Genomic DNA, 15,628 nt, shown 5'->3' on the forward strand with positions numbered 1-15,628 from the left:
TATTTTTTATATCAATAAAGTAAAACAATAAAAAAAATACTAAAAAAAATAATTTAAAATAACAAAAATTTAAAAAATAAGGTTGGACCACAAAAATAAACAAAAACTAAAAATGATAAAGAGATATAGCCGTCCTTCCATTAAAAAAACAGGGTCGGATTCACCAACCAATGAATTTAAAATTCGAGGCGTAGAGAGCTACGTCTAGGCTCCAGGTTTCCAATGGAGTTAAGAGTGGGACTAGTGTTTTTTATTTGGAAAATTATTAAAAAATTATTTTTTAATATTAATATATCAAAATTATTTAAAAATATAAAAAAATAAAAAAACCTTAAAAAATTTTAGAAGTGCAGTTTAGCCGCACTCCCTTGAATGAATTTTTTATTTTTATTTCTTTGTGATAGTCCATTAGTTTTTTGGGTATAAATGGGAAGGCCTCTTCATAAACAGGGGAATAGCAGAGCGAGTAAGTTGCCATTGCTATTATTTACTAATAGAGGCAGCAAGCAATGAGACTTCCAAGCCCTACGCTTTGCCTCCTACCATTTCTTTTTCTGACTCTAGTGCAGAGACCCACCTTTGCCTCCATAAAGGTGAGCATTCGATCTCTGTAGAAATTAACTATACATTAAACCACACACCCACTGTCTCTTTCTTTTCCCTCTTTTTGTTTTTGGTTGTTGTTGTAATGGTGGCAGCTTGATATTTCAACATATTGAATCTTCGTTTTCTGTGTATATAATGGTGCTGTAGCCATATGTGGTGTACTTTGGAGGCCATTCTCATGGCCCGAAACCCTCGTCTTTCGATGCAAATCTAGCGAAGGACTCTCATTATGAATTCCTTGGATCCTTCTTGGGAAGGTAATGGATGTTCAAGCATAGCTACAGAAGAAATGACTGTTTTTCCATAGCAAGATATCTAATTTTGTTTCTGATTTTTCATGGAACAGCCGTGAATTCGCTGAAGATGCTATATTTTACTCGTACACGAGGCACATCAATGGATTTGCTGCCACTTTAGAAGATGAAGTAGCAGCTGAGATAGCTAGTGAGAAACCACTGTTCCTGCTGCTCTGTTTGTGCCCCTGTTTTGTTTCGTTTGTGATTATTGAGCTGTCTTCCTTATCCAATGCAGAGCATCCAAGAGTAGTGTCGGTCTTCTTGAACCAGGGAAGAAAACAACACACAACTCATTCATGGAGCTTTCTGGGACTCGAGAAAGATGGAGTCGTTCCTTCTAGCTCGATTTGGAAGAAGGCAAGATTTGGTGAAGATGCAATTATTGGAAACTTAGACACTGGTAACCCATTTTTTCTAAAGTTGTTCACGAGGGTTTTTTATTTATTTATTTATTTATCCTTCCCGAGATTTTTAGAGAGAGAGAGGATAGAAATGCGAGCTCAGGTAGTCTACGAAATCTTAAACTATATAAAAATAATGACATTTTTATTGCAATGAAAACTAAGTAATATTCTCTTTTTTCAATGGAGTTAGAAGCTTTGAAGTGATAACGCTGAGGTGTCCTTTTCTTCTACTCTAGAAGTAACTATTATGTCTTCATTTGAATTTTCCAATATGAATTTGGACGTGCATCGTTGGCTTAGAGATTGCATTTGGAATATGGAAAATCATTCACATGTCTATCATTCTAGATATTATGTTTGGAATCACGGCGAAAATCACGTTCTATAAAAATTTAATTTTTTTTATATTTTAAATTGTTTTAATACGCTGATCTCAAAAATAATTTTTTAAAAATAAAAAAATATCATTTTAATACATTTCAGCATAAAAAATATTTTGAAAAATAATTATAACTACACTCCCGAACAAGCTTATATGATAACAAGATGAAAGTATTGTGTGTACTATAATTGAAATAGTGTTTTTTTTAATTTAAATTTTTTTAAAATAATTTTTTATTATTATTATTTTAAAGTATTAATGTTAAAAATAATATTATTTTAATATATTTCTAAATAAAAAATACTCACAAAAATATTATTACACTTTTAAACACCCAAAATATAATAAAAGGTTTATAGCGTTTAAAGACTCCACCAATCACGTTCGATTTCTAAATCTATCCTTGGTGTTTTTGTTGACCAGCCGACCTCCAGATATGACCAAGAAGAAAAATAATGATAAAAAATATTAAAAAAAAAAAAACTGATTAGATTGAGGGCCTCTAGATTTGCAATATTAAACTATAGGGCATCGCTAAATCCTCATAATTATTGTTTAGCCCCCAAGTCTGGATAAGCGTGCCCGAGAGATCCAAAAGCTTTGTCCCCACTTTTTTTTTTTTTTTTCTAACTAGTTATATTAACATGAATACCATGAAAACAAAATAATAGATACATAATTATTAATAGAATAATAATAATAATTATTATGATCCAAAATGAAGCAGAATGATGCAGCAAGCTTCATTTTCTTGGAAAAGAGAGAAGGAATAATGTAGTTGAGCTGCAATTAATTAGCTTTTAATTTGCTTGAATGGAATGTGCTAGGAGTGTGGCCCGAGTCTGAAAGCTTTAGTGATGAAGGGTTGGGACCGGTTCCATCAAAGTGGAAAGGAATATGTCAAAATGGCTATGATCCTGGCTTCCACTGCAACAGGTCTGCTTTGTTAACTATTTTTTTTTTTACTGTTTCTACGAGATGCAATCAAAATCTTGCTATGTTGGCTGAGTGGCGATGCGTTCAGTGTCATAATATTTCTGCCATTAGTGATCTTACTATGCTTTCGGCCGCCATTGGCGTGCATTTATGAAAAAGAAGTGCTCGGTAAACTCTTAGGAAAAAGCTACAACGTCCAGAAACGGCCCATCACAGTCAGAGAATTGGTGGGATATTCAGAAAAAGCCGATGGACTTTGTGGAATCTATAAATGCTGCATGCTGCCATTGATTTCGAAAAAGTCAAAATATTCCTTCCTCATTATGGTGGGGATTGCTGGTATCCCATTAAGCCCATCCATTTGGAATTTTCTTGATTTCAAAAAAAGCTAGCTAGCTGTGTTATCATTTCTTTCAGAAATATTTGCATTTTCCCTATACATACATACATACATACATACATATATACATATATGCATATGTATATGTATATGTATATGAATAAAGTAAAGTTTGCTTAGCTCCCTCTTCTCCAGCATTTTCTTGTACCTCTCAGGCATGCAAGAGTCGGCGAGCAAAGTTCAACTAGGGGATACCTTTTTATTTGCCAGCTCCCTGCATTAACAGAGTGCATATTGCTAATATAATCCCATGTGCATTATAGGCAACTCTTGTTTATCTTTTTACCTTTTCAACTTTTTGTTATTGATCTTTCTGCGGTTGCTACGCCACCTGGAAAGATTTCATACTGTGTTTACACTCTTCATAGATTTGTATAGGTTTCCAAAATATTTTGCTTGTTCTTCTGATCAGGCATTTTCTTTTGCTTGCTAACTAATTATCTATGCGTATCTTGTGTGCGTATGAAGGAAGCTTATAGGAGCCAGGTACTTCAACAAAGGGTATGCTTCAATTGTTGGTCATCTCAACTCCTCCTTTGATACGCCTCGAGATGAAGATGGCCATGGATCCCATACCTTATCAACAGCAGGAGGTAACTTTGTAGCTGGTGCGAGTGTTTTTTACATGGGCAACGGAACTGCAAAAGGGGGGTCACCAAAGGCCCGGGTGGCAGCTTACAAGGTCTGCTATCCCCCAGTAGATGGAGACGAATGCTTTGATGCAGATATCTTAGCAGCATTTGACGCTGCTATCAGTGATGGTGTCGATGTATTGTCTGTTTCGCTAGGAGGAAATCCTACCGCATTCTTCAATGATAGTGTTGCAATTGGCTCTTTCCATGCCGTGAAGCATGGCATTGTAGTGATCTGTTCTGCTGGAAATTCAGGTCCTGTAGATGGTACCGTCTCCAATGTTGCACCATGGGAGATCACAGTCGGGGCCAGCACCATGGACAGAGAGTTTCCTAGTTATGTTGTCCTAGGAAACAAAATAAGCTTTAAGGTTTCTTACCCCTTCCTACTCGTCCCTTTTTCTTCCTTGAATCTTAAGAGAGATTATTTTGATAACAAAATGAGCCGTTTAAAGACATGCCTGATGATTTTACAGGGGGAGAGTTTATCAGCTAAAGCCTTACCAAAGAATAAGTTCTTTCCGCTTATGAGTGCTGCAGATGCTAGAGCAACTAATGCATCAATTGAAAACGCGTAGGGATTGAAGAATTTATGTTCCCGTTCATTCTGATTCCGCATTCCCTCTGATTAGTACCCTTCAACATAATTCAATATTGTTTTTCTGCACTGGAAATCCTTGACATTATCTGCTATGACATGTAATTTTTTTTTGTATGTGTCATGCAGTCTGCTGTGCAAGGATGGATCACTTGATCCCGAAAAAGCTAAGGGGAAGATCTTAGTCTGTCTTCGAGGGATAAATGCAAGAGTTGACAAGGGTCAGCAAGCTGCTTTGGCTGGTGCTGTAGGGATGGTTCTTGCAAATAATAAGGATGCTGGGAATGAAATTCTTGCCGATCCTCACGTTCTTCCTGTATCGCATATCAATTACACCAGCGGTGTTGCTATCTTCAAATATATTAATTCCACAGAGTAAGATAACATTATAACTACTGTCATTTTTACCATGCACATCACCCTATCCTAATGTCTGTGCTATTAGACTAAATCAATCCTGATATTCACATTTTTCTGCTGGTATCATCAGACCATGTTTCTCATATTAGCTGGGCTTCTTCCAAGATGTATTTAGCTACATGATTTAACTAGATTGGCATCATCCTAGCTGGTGTGCAATGATATGGATGCATCGCACTGATCAAAGTTCATATTTTTGACAGGTATCCCGTTGCTTATATCACTCATCCAGTAACACGCATTGGCACGAAGCCAGCCCCCGTCGTGGCTGCTTTTTCGTCGAAGGGACCCAATACCGTCACGCCAGAGATTCTTAAGGTATTTCTCTAACAGTACTATCTTCTTGCTTCAGATGCTTGTCAATGTTATATCGAATATTCAGCAACTGTTTCTTCTCTATACTCAGCCTGATATCACAGCACCGGGAGTGAGTGTAATAGCTGCCTACACAAAAGCACAAGGACCAACAAATCAAGATTTTGACACACGAAGAGTTCTATTTAATTCAGTATCAGGCACTTCAATGTCATGCCCTCATGTTTCAGGCATAGTTGGCCTTCTTAAAACTCTGCATCCTACTTGGAGTCCTGCATCGATTAAATCAGCAATTATGACTACTGGTGAGTGTATTTGCAAATTAAGTGAACTCTAGTTCATTCCGTATTCATTCAAATCAAGAAAACCCATGCTAGATCTTGACTGCAGCTCTCTGATTCCCCTCTCTTCTGTTTTTCCTGAATTCCACAGCGATGACACAAGATAACACGATGGAACCAATTCTGAATGCAAACCACACCAAGGCATCGCCATTCAGTTATGGAGCAGGCCACATAAGACCAAACAAAGCTATGGATCCAGGGCTGGTATATGACTTAACAGTTAATGATTACCTCAACTTACTATGTGCCTTGGGGTACAACGAGACACAGATCTCAACATTCTCGGATGCTCCTTATGAATGTCCCTCCAAGCCCATTAGTCTTGCAAACTTCAACTACCCTTCTATTACCGTTCCCAAATTCAATGGCTCAATCACATTGTCACGAACAGTTAAGAACGTTGGTTCTCCAAGTACTTACAAACTTCGAATCAGAAAACCAACTGGGGTTTCTGTTTCTGTTGAGCCGAAGAAGTTGGAGTTCAAGAAGGTTGGTGAGGAGAAGGCCTTCACTGTTACCTTGAAAGGCAAAGGCAAGGCAGCAAAGGACTACGTATTTGGAGAACTGATATGGTCTGACAATAAGCATCATGTGAGGAGTCCTATAGTGGTAAAATGGTTCTAGAGACTAACTTGCTTCAGCTAGCTAGGTTAATAAGTCCGTTCCAATTTCTACTTGGTGGCTATGGCTACAATATTTATAGCCTCGCGTTCAACAAATATTTATCTTCAAGAAAATGTTGGGTTTATTTCTATTAGAATAATCAAAGGAAAGAAGCCATTGATGAATAGAAAGATGCTTCTACTCTGCTCTTACAATATCCCTTCAACTGTACAAACATGCGGCATTATTATTAGTTTCTTGCAGCACAATTTTAAGAGGTTGGTTTGGTGGTTAAGCAAATATATTGGAATTAAAATTTATTAAATTTCTTAAACACTGGCATTTTCTATTGTTCAATACAGTTCAAAGCAGGCCGAGCAAAACAATATAATATATAACAGCAGCGAAAAGACGGATTGTACTAAAGGTTGAGGAAAGAGTTGATAGAATTACAATCCTTCGAACATTTAGTAAGATGGAAGGAAAGGCCTTCACAAGTCGAGCAAGGTAGAGGACCTTTTTTCCATTAAAATAAGAGGGAAGGAGACCACATATAATACGTGAGACAAAGGCAGGATGAGTTTATTTGATTCTTTCCTGGGCCACATCCCCGACCTTGAACAAAACGCCAGGAGAGGAACTGGGCTCAGGTGGAACAACGATCCAAATTTATCAACAGCCCTTTTCCAAATTCAACGTATGGATATGCCATGGGTTGGTCAGCATCCCCGGCTGTCCATCTACAAAATAAGAGAATCATCCAGCATTTAGTCTCAAGAAATCTAAATCCAAAGCGAAGACACTTGAAATGTTATCATCACCTGAAGTTCTGAACAAGGTGGTGAAGGAAGAAGGCAACCTCAATCTTGGCAAGTTCAGATCCGGGACAGCATCTAGATCCTCCACCAAAAGGGGTAAACCTCTTGCTAGTCTGATCCTGAGTCTGAGGAGACCAATGATTTTTCTCTTCAAGAAATTATACTAGTAGGTCCACTCAAAGCCAGAAAAGTACACGAAATGATTTGTTTTTTCCTCTTGAACCTATTTATGGCCCATTGGAGGACAGTCTTATACATTAAGATCCTTGAGATTGGTGTTATAAATTATTAATTACCTCCCATCTCCAAGGATGAAACTGGAGAGCATTTGCATGGACAGACGAGTCTAAATGCACAGCTGTAAAAACAGGTAGGACCTTCCACCCAGATGGAATGAGGTAGTCTGAAAGGGGCAAAAAAAGAGAAACCATGAATCTTTTAACTAATAAAGCGAGTGCATGCATGCATATTTTGATTAAGGGCAAAATCAGATATCGAGAGTGTAATCTATTGGTTTGAGACAACAGTCTCGAGGACCACCTCTGAACTTTACGTCTTTGAGAGCCTTTCGGTGTACAAATTTCACAATGTTTCCATATCTCAGTGCTTCACTGATGACCTACAGCCAAAAAAAAACAATAAATAATTATCAAAGAATGGTTGTCAAATGATGAACCATCATTTCAACTATGGCATGCATGGCTGAAACTAAAAGGTAATGAGGGAGAGGAAGTTAATTATACTGCTAATAATAGCAGAAGAAAGGATATCCTACATTTTGAGTGAATTCCATCGTCTTATAATCTTCCCAATTCAAACACTCATCTTTCTCCTTCAGGCTTGTTATTTGCTCATGCTCTAGCTACAGTTCAAAGATCAAAAAACTTGTATTTAGTAATGAATATATACATACCTGCTGCAATTAGAGTCTACCATATTGTCAAAAGGCAAGGTGCATGTGTGGAAAATGTTACCTTTAACTGTTCTAATGCAGTGGGTGACTGGCCTAGAAGATGCACCACCATGGCCATTAAGAGCGAGGTAGTTTCATACCCACCCAAAAGAGAATCCAACACAAAGCTCACCTTTTCATCTTCAGATAAGGTATCAACACTTAGAAGTATTTCAAGAAAATCATTCCTTAAACTCCTACTATTTCTTGATCTTCTTTCCTCTATAATTGCTTTAACTCTAGAAGATATCCTGCTTCTAGCCTGTAAAGAGGGGTCAACAAAAAGTTGATCACATGCCGCCTTCTTTTTGAAACAGGAGAAAAAGGAACCACATAATTATTGAAATTGCACACTTCTGTTTTGAAGTAAACAAAAGGTATAGATGTCCAGGGAGCTCTAGCTAAACCTTCTTTTGAACATAGATAATAAAGAGCCAAATAGAGATCAGTCGTCTGAATATCTGAGTACCTGAACAGCTCTAGCATATGGAGTACCAGGAATATACAGAGGGATGGATACTAGTCCTCTCATAAAAGTAAGAAAATCTTCAAGAATTTCTCTAGTCTCCGGCTCCTCTGATGTTAAACCAAGCACTTGCTTTACTATTACATTGAATGAGAACTGTGAAATAAAAAGTTTACGAGGAAAGGGGATTAAAAACGTAGAAGAAGATAACCAAAAGTAGGAGCAATTAAAGGAATATGTACCTTTCTAGCCTCTTCACAGAACACGACCTGTTGTTTATCTTTCCAGGAGCTCAATATTTGAATGGCAGTTCTTTCTATGTCATTCAAGAACTCTGGCTTTGATTTAGTAATGCTAACTAGAGAGATAGCCACATTTCTGAGTCTCTTGTGAGTATCACCAACAGCCACCAGCATGGAGACATTGCCAAGAATTCCGTGAATAGGCTTAGGATAACTGCACTGGAATAACTTGCCTTCGTTTTGAAGAATGAAATAGTTCAGCTCCTGGTCACAGGACACCACTGTTGGAGAGAGAAATAAATGGGACTTGAACACATTCCCGTACCTGAAAAAATCCCATAGCATTTCACACTAAACTGGCAAAAAGTCTCACGGCGGAACCAACAACAATAAAATGAAGAATTTCTCTTACCTGGAACAATGATCTTGAAGAAACGCACCAAGGGTGTTAGAAGGGTGAGGTTTCAAGAAACCGAGGGTTTCACCAAGTAGAGGCCACCCAAAAGAGCCCTTTGGGACATTATGACCAAGCTTCAAGAACATGGGCAGAAAATGATTCATTATTAGACCCAACAGACCACTAGTTATACCAACCAAAACACCAACCCAGAGCTCTCCAGCCATGGACAAAGGAGGTTGTGTATCTGATATGTTTCTTTCCAAATTCTGAAATGAGGTAAAATAGAACCCCAAGAGTTTTTTTTATATAAAAATGGACTTCGGCTTAGAAGTCTATATATAGAAAGTGGATGGGGGAGGGGGGGAGGGTTTGAAAGTGAAAGAGACCCTTTAATGCCTATTTTAACAAGCAGGACCGAAGCAATAATTTCAGCTTGTAATTCTTGTGCCCTTCAGGAACAGACCTCCACGTTTTGAAGAAAGCTACGTTTTATTACAGTTGGTAAATTTTGCTTTTATCGGAGTAGAGGTCATAGGAAATGAAATCCACCGAGCTAGTCAGGACTCAGGACTCAGGACCTAGACCTCTGCTGCTAGAACTAGGGGTGCAGAAGGTAGATTGCCGAGGTGTACTCTGCGCATAATATTGCTACTTATCCCAGGGGCTTAGCCTGGTAAATAGCAAGCGGATTTTCTACTCGTATTATAATATAAATATTTTGAATTTTAATAATTTGTTTGTTTTTATGTTTAAAAGTATGTTTTAAAAATATTTAAAAAAAATTAATTTTTTTATTTTTTTTTATCTTAAATTAATTTTTTTAGATTAATTTAATGTGTTGATATTAAAAATAATTTTAAAAAATAAAATAAAATTATTTTAATATATTTTTAAATAAAAAATATTTTAAAAATAATTATTAGAATAATATAAAACATAAAAGATGTCGTTGTCATCATTTTTACACTTTGTACTTTGAAAAACTATTGTTTTGTCTTTAAGGTGAAGAGTTAATTTTTTAAAAATAATTAGTTTTTTTTCTATAGATTACCGGTTCGAGCCTCACAAATCTCAGGACCACTGGAAACTTCAGAACCGTGGAATTAATCGAAGTACGCACAAGCTGATCCAGACACTTACGTTAATAAAAAAAATATACCAAATGAATATATATATATATATATATATATATATATATATATATATGTGTGTGTGTGTGTGTGTGTGTGTGTGTGTGTGTGTGTGTATTTATCTATTTATTTTTAATCGTATCTCTATTAAACTCTATTAAGTAAACATGAACCCAAATCTCATCTCTGCATCTTTTCAAATAAAGATACTTTCTAAACAACTGATTTATTGAAGTCATTTTATTCCTAAAATTTCATTCATAATTATTAATTAATTAACAATACTAAGCTAAGAAATTCTATTGAAATTTAAATTGACTATGACAAACCTATTAAGAAATTCTATTCCAATTTTATGAATAAGATTTAATGCAAAGATAAAATTAGTAAACTCCAATTCTATTTTTCATCATTACAGAGATTTTAAGAATAAAAAACATATATTTTGTTTATCTAGTACATCATTAACTTGTGAAAAAATAGTTTTGTTTAGGATAGTTAAGGATGAGATTTGGGTTCATATTTATTTGATACATCATTAATTTTAATAATACAATTAAGATTTTTCTATAAAACAATTATAGATTGTGATATTGGAAACAATGCGATTTACTAGGTTGTGTTGTTCTCAATAGCGTAACTCTTTCGGTTATATTTTTATCCAAAGCTCCTTTTACTTTTACTAGTTTCCAAGTATTTTGTCTTACCATGTTATTTTCAAAAATGACCCTGGAAAATATACTAACTTGATTGTTAATGTAACACCCTAGAATTTCTACATGTAAAATAATTTTTTCGAGCCTTAAACTCAAGAAAATTAGGGTATTTTCTTTTTACAGAATACAAGATTATTACGGTCTATTTCTTAAACTTGATCTTCCTTCGTTAAGCTAACATATAAGGAATCAAAAATCCTGCAAACATAGTGTTCATAATAATCTTTACTTTTCGTTTCATAAGGAATCAATATATAATATTCAAAATCAATTATAATTTGATATTCAAAAACTTAGTTTATGCATCATTTTTTTATTACCATATATATATATATATATATATATATATATATATATATATATGTCAACACCCATAAACTTAATCATTCTTAATTTTGCTATTTACGTCTAATTCATTATTTGAACCCTTCATGCCGGATTTATATAAATATATTTCCATACACTTATCATGTCATCCATTAAACAAATTTTTCTACCCACGTGTTAATAGGCAACATTATCTATATAACAAGAAATATCATGGAGACTCATTCCTTTACAAACATAAATGATATCTAATATTTTTTAGTGATTTGACTTCTATACTCAACAATTTAAAATTCTTGTTCTTCATACCATTGATTATTTAGCAACTGACTTGTCTTTTGATGGTTGATTTCAGTTGTATTATCACCAATTTTATCTTGTCATATTATATCAGCAACATTACACCGTTGTTAACATATTTGCACCCAACCGAATAAAAACATATTCAAGATTTACCTTACCTTTCAATTTAGTGATCCATTACATCCTATGATTGGAATATTATTGCATTTCTTTTCCATTGTATAATCATGCTTCTAGTAGATTCTCCTCACATAACTTTATACTTTTAACCATAATTTTTCTCTTTTTTTTTATGAACAACGCGATTGGCAATCATGTTCCAACACGTGGTCAGCATCACTAATGGAACATCATTCTGCCACTAAAACAACCATAAATTATTTTCATATCACATTGATTGTCAAGTCAATTTATATCATTTTACAAACATGCTATTAGATACATATTTCATAATTTCATACATGCACACCGAGAACTATTCTAAATTGTGTCACTTATATCCTAGTAACACATTATCAAACACATCATTCCATATGTTTTAACAATTTTAAACAACCATTACTTTTGTTGTCAGCGATCTTTGTCCATTTGTTCTTTTTGTCATATATTCTTATAACAATTCCCTCCTGGGAACCAAACAAGGTTGTCCCCAAAACATCCCAACTTATACCACATAGGTTATTTAAATCAATATTTATATTCACTTTATTATATTATCACAATAATCACAAAGTTTTCTATACTAAAATCCATACAATACAACATTACTTTATATTTTACTTGATTTCCCAAAATAACGATACAATTAATCCATTTTTATCTCCAAGTCATCCTTTATATTATAACATCATCATCCTCATCACGAAGATCATCTTCCTTATCACTATTTGAATTTACTAGATTATTTACCCTTCCATGCATTCTTCTCTGGTGATACAATCTTCGTCTCCATCCCTCATAAAGGTTAGGCAATTATCAATTCAACAATCTATATCATGAACTCAATCATAAAATTCTTATTAATTTGGCACTCAATGCCATAAACACAATTCATCACTTTTATTTAACAATTATGTTTCACCAAACATTTTATTGACAACCCGACAAATCAGTCATATAGGCAATACTAACTCTACATAAATTCATTTAAATCAAATTACATATTTCAGTCATCAAACAAATTGATGCCACTAGCCTACTACCGAGTAACTAGTTTCATAACATATTTTATTATCAGGTTTTAGCTCTATTATCGGATAACTAGTTTCATCCTTGTCTTTTTTCTTTCATGGCACATATTACAATTAAAATAGATGCATAACACACTTCAAGAAATTATAGTTATTGAAACTTAAGAAACGCTTTTAATAGAAAAAGGTGCAAGGCACTTACCTAGTGGTTGAACCCGTATGAAATTTCTTGTTGCTAACCAGACTCTACAACCTCCCCTATACCACAGAAGTTTCAAACAATAATTTCATATCAAATTAAACCAAGAACTTCATTATAGTTTCCATTTACTCATTCACATCAATCCATCAAGATATATTAAATTTATAACTACTTTTCATGATTAAAATTAGTCATCTCCTATAGTTTCTTGGCCTATTTAACCAAATCTTTTTTATACATGCTAAATCACCATTTAACATTTATCTTCAGCTTAATCTCATTCAGTACGACAACTCACAACTACCCTTTTTTATTTTAATAAGAATTCTTAGTAGAAAATCAACATTTACATCTCATGGCATTTTCTTTTTGTTTTTTTCAACTTGGACATATTTGATCATATTTGAAATTGGGTTTTAACAATAATTTTTGAAACAACAATTTACACGAAGCCCATTTTCCAAATATGATTGAAACTTGAATGTAACAATCCATGGCTCACTTTCAAAATTTCATGCAACTTCCTCATACATTATCTTAGAAACACTCCATATACATAATCAAACATAATTTTTCATCAATTTAAATTAAGCCATCTAAAACCATTTACTCTCTTATATGGTCGAAATTACTATTAAAAGGGTCATAAATTCTCATTCTAATTTTTAAAAAAATTTCATATCACTCGAATAATTTTGCATCTCACCTAACATTAACCAACCTAATTACCATAACGACTAAGTCAACCAAACTCATCCTCACTTGTTAGTTTAGGTTGAATTCCACACTAAGAAGAACACGAGTCCTCCTTCAAGTTTTCATGCAATTAATTTCTTTTCAAATCATTAAACATGTTATATAACACTACTAAACAAAAATTCTATAAAATTTTGAACTAGCAAATTCAATTCTCTCATCACTAGTTTAGTTTAACTTCATTAATAAAGGAGATTTTAATTTTCTTTAGAATTTTTCTTCAATTCCATATTACCTATTCATTAGTTTCATTATATGACACAGTTAAGCATAAATTTCATTTTAATTGTAACCAACAAATTCAATCTCTCTCTACTTTAGTCTTGGTCAAAATTCACCTTCAAAGAAGACATAAATGTTTTCTTTAAATTTTTCACATCATATGGCCCATTCATTTTCCATCCTAATTAGTCTAATTTATCATGTAATTAATGCAAATCAACTAAGAAATCAAGTAAAAATCCAACCCCCTTATTTTCTCTCTCTAGGCCGGAGATGGTATACAAGGAAGGAATAAATATTTCTTTAAATTTTACATTAATTTCACTTGAATCAATCTTTAATCTTGCCTACTAACATATTTCCATAACAAGATTACCAATTTAAACAATCTAATTCATCAACTTAATTTTTCATAATTTAAAATTCAACATATCATCATCTGAAACTCAAAAGAAACTCAAACCAATCTTAATTTATGATTTCTTACCTCTTAACAAGATGAAATCAAGATGAAAATGCAAATGAAAATCAAATTCCTCTTCACTTTCTTTTCCTTCTCCCTCTAGTTTTAAATTTTGTTTTTCTATACTTTAAAGACCTCTTTTAATCCTCTTCATTTCACATCACAATAATTATTGTTTCTGTTATTTATTCATTTCTTTTAAACCCCAAGCTTTCATTACTCATCGAGACCTTACTACCTTCAGTTCTTTTTTTTGTTGAGGTTTACAATTAATAGGCTATCTTAATGACTTATCATATTGATAGTTCATGTTGACATAGCAATTGATATGTTAATTTATTACTTAGTATTTTAGCAAACCTATTGAGATAAACCTATTCTCTTGTATCATTATTACAAAAAAAAAAAAAACTAAAAGTTATGGTATAAACATTGTAGATGTAAAGAGTAATTGTTGTGGATTGGAACAATGCCTTATTTGTTTCTTTTTTTAGGCATAAATCTCTCTTCTTCTTTTTTTGCAAGCCTTGGGTGGCTTTGGGAATCGTCCCTCTTTGGCTAGGCTTTCGTTGCTGAGCTTCCACTATTTTGTTGCTCTAATTTTAGGTGGTTGCTGTATTTTTTAGGGAGTTTCTTCTTGGGTTTGGTTTAGCTTCTCTTTTGAGTGGCTCTAGATTAGGAGCTGCTTCTTCATATGATTTAGACAATAACATTAATGTTTATTAAATGCACAACTCACTTGTATAGTTGTGGGTTTCTTCTTAGTATTGGAATACTTGTTGTTTTTATTGGAAATCACCTTTTTTTTTAACTGAATGTTCTATTTTGGTTTCCTTTAATCTCTTTTACTTATGTTTAATTCCCACTGAAATTGAATCAGATAAGCTTATTTCCTTGTACTATTTTTGTTGGGGTTTTTTTTTCATTTGTTTATACTTTAAATGTCATTTTATATTGGTTTTTGATTTGATACTTCTTGCTTTCTGTTTCTTTCATCCTTTCAAATCACTTTTATAGGGGGTATAATTTAATAGTGTTTTTTTTTGTTCTGGCTTCATAAGTTCACTATCGTTTTTCTTTCATGCATTTTGTTTCTACATTTCCTTTTTGTTTTAAGCTTTCATTGTTGTCATACTATTTTATTTTAACTTTTCATTCTTTATTAGCCTGGTTGTTTTTTTCCTTGTTTTTTTTTCTTATTTTTTCCTTGCTTTTAGTTATGTTTTTCTCTGTTTGTTTTTTTGTTCCCTTTCAACATGCAGGTTGTTTTCATGTCTTAGCTCCCTGTAGTTGACTTGGGTTTAAACGGGCTTCTCCGTCTTTTTTCTAGCTTGTAAATAATTTGTTCTACGAGGTTTTCAGATTGTCTATGCATTGTTTGTTATGTTATTTTTGTTTTTCACCATCTCCCATTGCCACTAATTTTTGTTGCTTTTTTTCCCCATTGACATGACATCAATAGCTTTTGGCTTTAGTCTATGTTGGTGTTGATGACTCTATTTTGT

The 15,628-nt window shown here is 33.7% G+C and overlaps 2 protein-coding genes across 2 annotated transcripts; one reads left to right on the top strand and one right to left on the bottom strand.

Moving 5' to 3' along the window:
- The first annotated feature begins 425 nt into the window (after positions 1-425).
- LOC7456024 (subtilisin-like protease SBT5.3) lies at positions 426-6,211 on the top strand. Its single transcript, XM_002320504.4, has 11 exons — positions 426-593; positions 754-863; positions 953-1,050; positions 1,138-1,302; positions 2,516-2,624; positions 3,493-4,027; positions 4,133-4,230; positions 4,384-4,629; positions 4,878-4,992; positions 5,081-5,294; positions 5,422-6,211. The coding sequence occupies exons 1-11, from the start codon at positions 510-512 to the stop codon at positions 5,955-5,957; spliced, it is 2,310 nt and encodes a 769-aa protein (XP_002320540.4). The 5' UTR covers positions 426-509; the 3' UTR covers positions 5,958-6,211.
- A 118-nt stretch (positions 6,212-6,329) lies between these two features.
- On the bottom strand, positions 6,330-9,150 carry LOC7469349 (cytochrome P450 724B1-like). The gene is made up of 9 exons (XM_024585673.2): positions 8,827-9,150; positions 8,415-8,739; positions 8,176-8,328; positions 7,729-7,968; positions 7,530-7,616; positions 7,295-7,373; positions 7,051-7,157; positions 6,758-6,879; positions 6,330-6,676 (listed from the first exon to the last, which is right to left on the bottom strand). The coding sequence occupies exons 1-9, from the start codon at positions 9,036-9,038 to the stop codon at positions 6,583-6,585; spliced, it is 1,419 nt and encodes a 472-aa protein (XP_024441441.2). The 5' UTR covers positions 9,039-9,150; the 3' UTR covers positions 6,330-6,582.
- Positions 9,151-15,628: the final 6,478 nt, after the last annotated feature.

This window comes from Populus trichocarpa, chromosome 14, assembly GCF_000002775.5.
Source record: "Populus trichocarpa isolate Nisqually-1 chromosome 14, P.trichocarpa_v4.1, whole genome shotgun sequence".
In the NCBI taxonomy this organism is placed as follows: Eukaryota; Viridiplantae; Streptophyta; class Magnoliopsida; order Malpighiales; family Salicaceae; genus Populus; species Populus trichocarpa.

Bases quoted from the DNA above. Each gene is read 5' to 3' on its own strand.
- LOC7469349 (XM_024585673.2), bottom strand. From the start codon at position 9,038: ATGGCTGGAGAGCTCTGGGTTGGTGTTTTGGTTGGTATAACTAGTGGT. The intron at 8,329-8,414 runs GTACATATTCCT...TTTATTTCACAG, and splicing joins TCTGTGAAGAGGCTAGAAAG to TTCTCATTCAATGTAATAGT. The intron at 7,374-7,529 runs GTAGGATATCCT...TTTTGGCTGTAG, and splicing joins CGATGGAATTCACTCAAAAT to GTCATCAGTGAAGCACTGAG.
- LOC7456024 (XM_002320504.4), top strand. From the start codon at position 510: ATGAGACTTCCAAGCCCTACGCTTTGCCTCCTACCATTTCTTTTTCTG. The intron at 1,051-1,137 runs GTGAGAAACCAC...TATCCAATGCAG, and splicing joins AGTAGCAGCTGAGATAGCTA to AGCATCCAAGAGTAGTGTCG. The intron at 2,625-3,492 runs GTCTGCTTTGTT...GTGCGTATGAAG, and splicing joins CCTGGCTTCCACTGCAACAG to GAAGCTTATAGGAGCCAGGT.